We start from the raw sequence: 8,819 nt of genomic DNA on the forward strand, positions 1-8,819 counted from the left end.
AGAGAGATGAGCGAATATTTATATATCTTGAAATACTGATAGCGAATGACGATCAATTCGGAGAATTAATATTACTTGGAAAGAATTTGTACAGAGCGTGCGAAATCTTTAATAATACGGTGTGATTAAGAAATAAGGGTTTAATGCACTTAGGGTTTCTAAACTATATATTTTCTCTTTCTAATTCAAAAGGGGAACGCTATTAGTTTGATTACTGACAAAACTTTGGATAATTCCTATATGCTTACATATTATATGCATTCTGTACATTTTCAGGCATTTAAATAATTTCGCAGCATAAAAATCCGCAATCCAACCTTTAACATACTTAACAAACTATTTATTTCTCCTATGATAAATTTCGTATAAGATCCGATAACTAACGGTGTCTCGAGATTATATTATCAGGAATCAGATTCCAAAACTTTGTAACACACGTTTGAAGATATTATTTTTACCCTTTTATTCGATTGACTCGTTATTATCACTTGTTTCATCGGCGGATGTTAAAGTACCAGATTTATGCGTCTTTTTAACGCAACTACAAGTAGAAGATGCCTCGCTTAAAACTTGTGCGTCACATAAGCAATCATACATAATTTCCATTTCTTCAAACTTTACGTCTCCTCTGTGCGTTTTGCATTTGTGTTTCTTATATTTAGGCGGCTAAAATGATGATTAAGAGACGTATATGCCAGTTGTTGCAATTATTAATTCACATTTCAAGTTACCTTGAATGGTGCTACCATTTTATGAGCGAATTTCTTCATCACATTCGGCTTTTGTCGGGCCTGTCTTTCACGTGGATACAGTTGCTCCACTTCTTTGCTTTTGTCTGCCTTTTCAGACAAGCATATTAACGGTATCCTATTTCTAGGTTTCTTACGAACTTCTTGACGTCCAGCCCTTGTTTGAAATTCGCGTAAGACATTTTTATAAGCTTGCAACTCTTGATAAGCAAGTCTGCCATCCTTTTCTTTCGGTTTAAACTTAAAGCGAAATAATTATCTTTTTAACTAAAGCGATACTCTGTCTCATATAGTATATGTACTTCAAAAATGTAACGACATAAATCATTTTTGTGTTGTTAGAGTATCAAAACCGTCGGCAAGGGATTTTATGCGATAAGGATGGAAAATTAAAAAAGTAATATTTGATCATTGTTCCCTAGAATCTGTCCCTTTTGACAACATTATATATCTTGAGTAAATAATTTTGTTGTCCACTTTCAAAGAGTATTACACTTCTCCTGAGAAACTTGTTTACTTACCGATGAATCAGGTGCAGGAGAACGATCGACCTTTCGATCTTCCGCATCTGAAGATCGATGAGAACTTCCACTTCTCCGTCTTCTAATTTCTCTCTCTTGAATTAATCTCATTCGATCATGCCTTTTCAATTCTTCGATCAGTCCTGGACTCTGATACATAGGCAAGTATCTTTTTACCATAGGCATTTCAAATTTTCGTTTCGCCATCTCTGGATGATCGGAAGCACAGTTCTTACAAATATCTGGTCCATAACTTCGCGATGGAGATTCACCAGCAAAGTATTCATTTTCGTGTGGTTTCAATTCTTCCGCTTCGCTTCCTTTTTCAGCAGTTTCGGGAACAAATCGACGTGATTTTTTTGATCGTGATTTAAGCTCAGGATAAATCTCTTCGTCATCGGTTAACGTTGATTTTTCTGAACCACTGCCTTTTCTTCGTTTTGACCTGCCATGTTCAAAAATGCTTCCCTTAGTTGAATACTAAAGAGTATTAAAGAGAAAAATTTCTTTTCGTCAATGAGACGTTGTTGAAGCTCATTGTTATTTATCGCGGTCGTTGCCAAACTTATTTGTCAGATATAAGCAAGAAATTTTTTTAAATACTCTAGGGCCTAATAAAAAGTCTATAAAAGCTATTATTCTTATCATTCGTGTTATTCTTAATACCTAAGATATTATCATTATAGGTGGAGGTAAATCATTTTTCAAGAAAACTGAAGACATAAAGGCTTGAAAAGTCGCGAAGTTACAAATGATAAAATGTTTAATTTCCTTTAAATCTTTGTTTACTTTCGTCATAAATTCGCCAAACAACCTAATATGTACTTACCTTGCTATCTATTTTGGTATTTACCTTCGACGATGCTTTTCTTTCTGTCTTCTACTCTCCTTATTTAATTCTCTAGAAAGTTCACCAAACTTTCTTGCGTCTGCGATATTTGTATCTTTCTCAATATGATTATCTCTTCTATCATGTTTGTGCAATTTTGTTTGAATGGATTTGTTTTTATCTGATAGATCGGTGGTTTTATCGAACTTTGTCTTTCTTATTAGCTTGTCGAAAAATGTGTTTTTATTTCCAGTATCAATTTCCAGAAGTTTTCCTTCTGAGATTGTTGGCTTCACTTCCGAATATTGCATTTTAGATCCTGCAGCTTCTTCCATAGTCGCTTGTCGGTTCCTCGATTTATGACCAACACCGTATAATTTTAAATCTGCTGTTGGATCATATAATGAAGTATTATCTGTATCTGAGTAAATTGTCGCAATTTCTTCCGATGGTTCTATTCTGTCCTTTATTTTCTTCGTAGTTATGCTTTTTATCTTTCTGTTTTCTTCTAATTCCGTGTTTTCTTGCTCTAAATCTTTCGAGTCTTTGTACTCAGAAAAATCATCCTTCGTATACTTTTGTTTGATCCACGGTTCTGTCACCTTTGTGTAATCTGTTTTACCTTTAGATACAGTCTGACTAACTCTATTTGTCTGTTCCGATATAGTGCTCATACCCAATGAATAAATATCTTTATCTGCAGTTGTCTCAAACGTGATCTCTGATGTGCAAGAGCAAAGATCCTAGAAGAAGCAAAAGAATCGTCTTTTTTTCATCGTCTCTGGTATTTTGTAATGTTAACTAGACTGCGGATTTATGTTCTTATATGAATAGTTAGAAGAGTAGAAAGCTTGGTAGAGATTTGTTTCACCTATTAAATATTACGACGAGTACCTGTACTTTGAATATTCTATACAATTTTATTCTATGAAATTCTTTCACCAAATTTCGAATAAATACACAAAGATCCAGAGTCTAGTTATAAAGTTATATACACATTTTTTAAAGTATAAATATGATAATACTAATTCGTCGTTTTCTGTGGTGCTCCACGTGTCTCTATATTTAAGTCCTGTAGGCACTTTTATGTCTGACGGTTTATTGATATCTTCTACTTGGCGAACATATTTTCGTATTCGTGAGTCTTTAGTCTCATCTACCTCGAAATAAGACGTGTCTTTCACAGCAGACTCCAGATGCCTGTTTTATCGTACGTTTGTTAAAAATAATTATGTACAATAAGAAATACTTGCTATTATTGAATAATTAGATACAAATTAAAAATAATTATAGTCTTTCATTTTTTATACAACATTACCTTGGTAATGGTTTCGTCTGGAAATTCTTTTCATACGACAGCCTCCTAGTTAGAGTTTCATCAGAAGTATCTTCCGTTGTTGTCTTTCTACTTCTCCTTCTAGCCAAGTGTGACGGACTATCAGTGTCTCTGTCTTGCACTTTTAGCAGATTCTCGTTTTCATCGTCAGACGAGGAGGAAGAAGAGGGCGAGGAATCCTTCGTCCTTCCAACTTTTTTATACGATCGGATTGGTATTGATTGCTTTCTGTGAAGCATACTGACAATCTTATTCATAAGGGATGGACGTTTCCTCTGCAATCCTTTGCGTGTCTTCTCGTCATTCTGTCGAAGCGATAAATTTCTTTCTTTGATCAAATTTTCCACTAAATTCCATTTTAAATGGTTCCTTTTGCAACAAAATGGATACTCTAAATTCTATATTCATTTCTGTATCTTCCAGTGTTTTTAAAAAAGAGTGAGCTGCATAAATTTTTAATTTCGCTCTATATCGTTCGATAGTACTTTTTAGAAAACGATGGATCAAAAATTTGAGGTGCCTTAAAACGAAGTTTAAGCAAACTTTCTGTCCTTTCAATAAAACGTTAAATCCTTCCCCAAGGAATAATGATCCAGAAATATGAACATATTTGGAGGGCTTAGAATGTTTCATACCTCTCCTTTACCGAGCCAAGGAATTCTCGCAACTGCATCGACGATTCTATTTATACGACCTAGTTTCCTTCTATCCTTCGGAAGTAATTCTTCCGAATCGCCGTCTATTTCTATGTGTATTACTTCTTCTTCGTCGACATCTTCACTCGGCCAGGATTCCGTGTCGGCAATCGAACTTGATGAATCCGAATCTCTCACCTCGGCAAACGGCCGCTTTTTTAATTTGGCACGAACTTTTCTACGTGCCCTCACAACGAAGCCAGAAGTTGGTGATTCACTGCCCGAGATCGATTCTTTTACGAACGGTTGGTTGAATATCTAAATACGAAACGATATTGAAACAGTAGCAAGAAGATAAACCATTTAATGAAGTTGATATTGGTCGAAAAGACTTTGCTGTATCACGTTGAAACGCACTTGGATTGTTACGTCGTCTCGAATTTTCTGTGCTTCCACGTCTTTGAATCGTTTCCTCGTTTTCTCGATTTCGACTTCCTCAGGAGATTCATCTTGATACGCTGGGACAATTAACACGGTTAATGTAGAACACTTTAATGAGGTTGTCACAACTACACGTTAAATTCTTACTGTAACTGTATTCGGTACTTTGATCCAGATCTTCCAAGGATTTATCATCCGTCTGTTCACCGACGTCTCTTTCCATTTTCTCTGCCTGCTCGGCTCTTAGTTTGTTTTCTTCTTTCTCGTTCTTTACTTTTACCTCTTCTTTGTCTTCTATCTTTCCTTCTTTTTTTGCTATCATTTTCATTGCTCTTTCTTCTTCTTCTTCTTCTTCTTCTCCCCCTATTACCCTTCCATTTTCGTATTTTTCTCCTAATATCTCTTCACCTTCATATTCTGTATCTAATATCTTTCCATCTCCATATTCTTCACCTAACATTTCTTCATCCTCAGTTTCATATTCTTCACCCATCGTCTCTTCATCTTCCACTTCATATTCTTCACCTGACATCTCTTCATCTTCAGCTCCATATTCTTTATCTAACATCTCTTCCTCTTCAGTTTCATATTCTTCGCCTAACATTGCTTCGTATTCTTCTCCCATCATTTTACCTTCCAATTTCAATTCAGGTTTTAGCAACGCTCTTCTTGATATTTCAAATTGATCTTCCGAAGAGTCTCTAATATTTTAAGGGCGTTAGTGATCACCGGTTAGCCGATTCAGGATTTTTATCATTAATTAATTTACTTCTCCTCACTCATGTCGGATAAGTCACCATAGTCCATCGGTGACCGACAAATGGTGCACAAATTCTGCAAATCCGCGAAACATTGCGTACAATATAGGCCAATACAACCAGGAGTTGGACATTTAACATACGGATCCTCGTCACGTTCCACTGTGCCACACAGAAGACACGCTTTTTGTTTCGATGGGAAAAATATATTCAATAAGGGAAACGTGGCCCACAATTTCTCTTTTAAAGTCACTTTCTCGATTTTTTCCCCTTCGGTCAGGCCAAATTTTCGGCGCAATTGGCGTCTAGCAAACTTCAAAAAATTGCCCCTTGACCTAGTTCGAAGTAAAAATTAGGAGAAAATAAGTATTTCGCATTTCGAAAGTTTCGGATTCGAAGTTGGCGAATCTAAAAAACAGATTTCGACCCGTCTGTAATTAAAATAAGTTCACCAGATAGATACCTTGGATATGGAGAAATTGGATACCTGATGATGTAATTGTACAACCAAGCTGCCCTCTGCTTTGCTCTCTCGGGATAATACTGACACATGACTACCTGTCTCATTCGTAAACCGTAAGGTTCGAAAAATGCCATCAGCCAACAGAGAAAGATCAAAACGAGGATCTGAGTGTATTTATCGAAATCCGGTGTTACAGGATCCGGAAGACAAAGCATCGTATCGATTTCTGTTCCCTGCCCGTGTGGCGTGAATGCTTTTACGATACTTTTATAAAGGTCAGCTAAATACCCATCGCCCGATACGTGAATAGTTACCATGTTTGGTCGTTCGACCTAAAAGAATGCCGTATTACTGTATGAAGTAATTGCAATAATTATCAGCAGTCTAATAATAATAGTTCGTCATTTTACTTTGCTTTGAAATCGTCCGTAAAGTTGTATGGTGTTCAATACCCAATAAAGACAATAATCTATCAACATGTACGTGATAAGTTTGACCGTAGCTAGGCTTAAGAATATGATAGACTTGGATAATTTTGTTCTTTCGGATTTTATTAATATGACGGAAGATAGTGGCACGTATTTGTTTCGTTCGCGTCGATTCAGTGGCAAAACTGTCTCCTTGTCTTGACGTGTTCTTATCAAATCGATGGTACGTAGATCGTCGGTTATGTATCGATTGTCGAAACGCTCGCTGGTTAACCATTTGTAACGATAGCGTAACACTCTGAAAATATTAGATCGTATAGTCAATTTATATCGAATATTCCATTTTTGGCATTGTTTTAGAGAAATGCGCGAACGTACTGAAATTACACGATTGAATAAATTCATAATTATCCAACTATTCTTATCGATGTAACAGTTACATTACTTTACCTGAGTATGATAAAGAACATGAAAAAGGACGTGATGAAATTCATGAAATCGAAGAAACCAAAGAGTTTGTCTGTTCTGGAGCGTATTTCTGTAGTAATACTCGTGGACACGTCTTGTATCGTCCTGCTTTGGTTCGTTTCGAAATGAAACGAATGGGAGAACTTAACTTTAACGTAGAACATCGCTTTCATGTGCATCGTGAACTTCTTAATTTCTACGAATTGCGACTGTAAAAACGTCTTCGGGGGAAAGAAACACGGAAAATTCAAATTTATTTCAAGATAACTTACTGCTCCTTACGACACCAACTACGCTGTCAGCGATATAGGAAACAAGCATGCAAATGAAGTCCAGTGGCTTCACTATGTAACACAGACTACTGACTACGTAAGTTACGTTGCAAACCAATCCAAAAATTGGACCCAATTTTGCTTTGCAATCCGCCACTGCTCCTTCAAAAACGCTTTGGCACCTGTCGAAAGGTGTGCCCAACTTTTTGTTACATATACTTATGATACTTCCCAGCCATTCGAATACCGCAGTGATAACTCTAACTATGATGAGATACGAAGTAAAGGATGCAGGTTGTAAAACGTTTAATAGATTGTACACAAATTCTACTTACGTATGCTAAGAACGACTCTTTTAATCGCAATTAGAGTCTGTTTAATCTTCTTTACGACCACTTTGATCGTCTTTATGACTTTCGATATTGCTTCTCGCAAAGCGTAAAACGGTTGTTTTGCTAAATCTATGACGGTCTTTACCGCTTCCTTTAACTGTTCCTGGAGAGTAAACGATATTTTCTAGTTGACCGTGAATGCGATCGATATTCGAGAACGGGGAATTTAATGACGTAAAATGATATAGAGCGATATACGTACTTGCGCACAGGCTAGTGACTCTGAAAGTACACCGGTGTTGTGCATAGTATTCTTCACTGGTCCTGTTAACGCTAAAATAAACGCGTACGCCATTAAAGCTTGCCTTCCGCGTTTCGAGAAAAATTGCGGCAAGAGAAGAAACACAACGCATCTGAAATATTTTTCTATTTATTTAAACTACCAAGAATATATCGTACATGTTATATGTATGATAAATATATATGCGTATCATAGCGTACCGGACTTGGAAAGAAAATGCAAGACCAAGAGTGAGAATTATTCCTATTATTGTACAGAGGAACGTCGCAGACGACAGCTTAAAATGCAATTGAAAAACGAAAAATATGAAAAATATGTACGTCAAGAATATTCCACCAACGAATCCTGCAAAGCTTTTTGCTATGTAATTTTCCAATGTTCCATCGGTACGAATTACAACAATCTTTTTATGTATCCAAGAATCTCTTAAAATAGCAAAGATTTTGTCTAAGAGGTGTGTAACCTTCTTCTTAAACCTGTCTCGATTTTCCAAACATAGTTAATATAAAAACGAAGTCAAAATTTCTCGATTATTTAAAGCTCCAGTCTAACCATATTTTTCTTCGACGAATTTGCTGCTTCAAAGTATACACAGGTTTGACGATACCCTTGGAAATCTCAATCGATGCCAGTTTTTCATCCTCGTAACTTTGCCTCAGTTTTTCCAATTTGTTGGCTTTCAGAACCAATTGGAAAAATGCCATGATAGAACTCTATCCGTTTGGCGTTAATAAATCACGCTGATAACTGAAATTATTCTTTGTACGATAGTTCCTTATGTAATTAATGGTTAAGTATACAGTTAACTTTTACTGTCTATAGAGATGCGATTTCATTTTTCTTTTCTTTTTTATCGAACTATATAAAATATAGGAAGTATGTATACATTACTTTATATCGCCAGCTATAAGTTTTTAAGTATACAATAAAATTACGAATTATATTGCAAATAATTCGAGTTGGTTGGCTGTGATCGCGATTAAGTTTTTCTATAGTTAGGAAATTTATATAATTAGTAGTAGTCGTTTCATAATTACATTCCACTGTAATTCCAACCGCTACTAATGTCGCGTTCTTATTTTATACTGAATCGATAACGTCGCATGTGACACCAAAGTGATAAGGAACTCATCCGATCCCCCGAAATCGTGCGACTTGAAAAAGTATTACCGTCAATGTAATTGCACGTCTATTCGCGTCTAAGCTGTCCATCGTTAATACACATTCGTATTTCGCTATCTACGAATGCTGATAACATATCGTACGAGCGAACAATTAATAACGTG

General features: G+C 36.0%; 1 protein-coding gene across 1 annotated transcript; it reads right to left on the reverse strand.

Annotated features, from left to right (window-relative positions):
* Positions 1-84: 84 nt before the first annotated feature.
* On the reverse strand, positions 85-8,492 carry LOC117231725. The gene is made up of 18 exons (XM_033490427.1): positions 8,086-8,492; positions 7,734-8,009; positions 7,495-7,645; positions 7,236-7,395; positions 6,901-7,164; positions 6,611-6,824; positions 6,143-6,458; positions 5,757-6,064; positions 5,281-5,604; positions 4,659-5,212; positions 4,488-4,588; positions 4,071-4,388; positions 3,418-3,740; positions 3,125-3,299; positions 2,124-2,842; positions 1,271-1,715; positions 732-989; positions 85-666 (listed from the first exon to the last, which is right to left on the reverse strand). Exons 1-18 carry the CDS (start codon positions 8,235-8,237, stop codon positions 463-465), a joined length of 5,262 nt encoding a protein of 1,753 aa, XP_033346318.1. The 5' UTR covers positions 8,238-8,492; the 3' UTR covers positions 85-462.
* Between the last annotated feature and the right edge of the window lie 327 nt (positions 8,493-8,819).

The sequence above is a fragment of the Bombus vosnesenskii genome, unplaced genomic scaffold, assembly GCF_011952255.1.
Source record: "Bombus vosnesenskii isolate JDL3184/JDL3185 unplaced genomic scaffold, Bvos_JDL3184-5_v1.1 scf7180000013273, whole genome shotgun sequence".
NCBI classification, from domain to species: Eukaryota; Metazoa; Arthropoda; class Insecta; order Hymenoptera; family Apidae; genus Bombus; species Bombus vosnesenskii.

Excerpts from the sequence above, each read along its gene's own strand:
- LOC117231725 (XM_033490427.1), bottom strand. The coding sequence starts at position 8,237 with ATGGCATTTTTCCAATTGGTTCTGAAAGCCAACAAATTGGAAAAACTG. Across the intron at positions 6,065-6,142 it reads ACGGACGATTTCAAAGCAAA|GTCGAACGACCAAACATGGT; the intron begins GTAAAATGACGA and ends GCATTCTTTTAG. Across the intron at positions 2,843-3,124 it reads CCACAGAAAACGACGAATTA|GATCTTTGCTCTTGCACATC; the intron begins GTATTATCATAT and ends TGCTTCTTCTAG.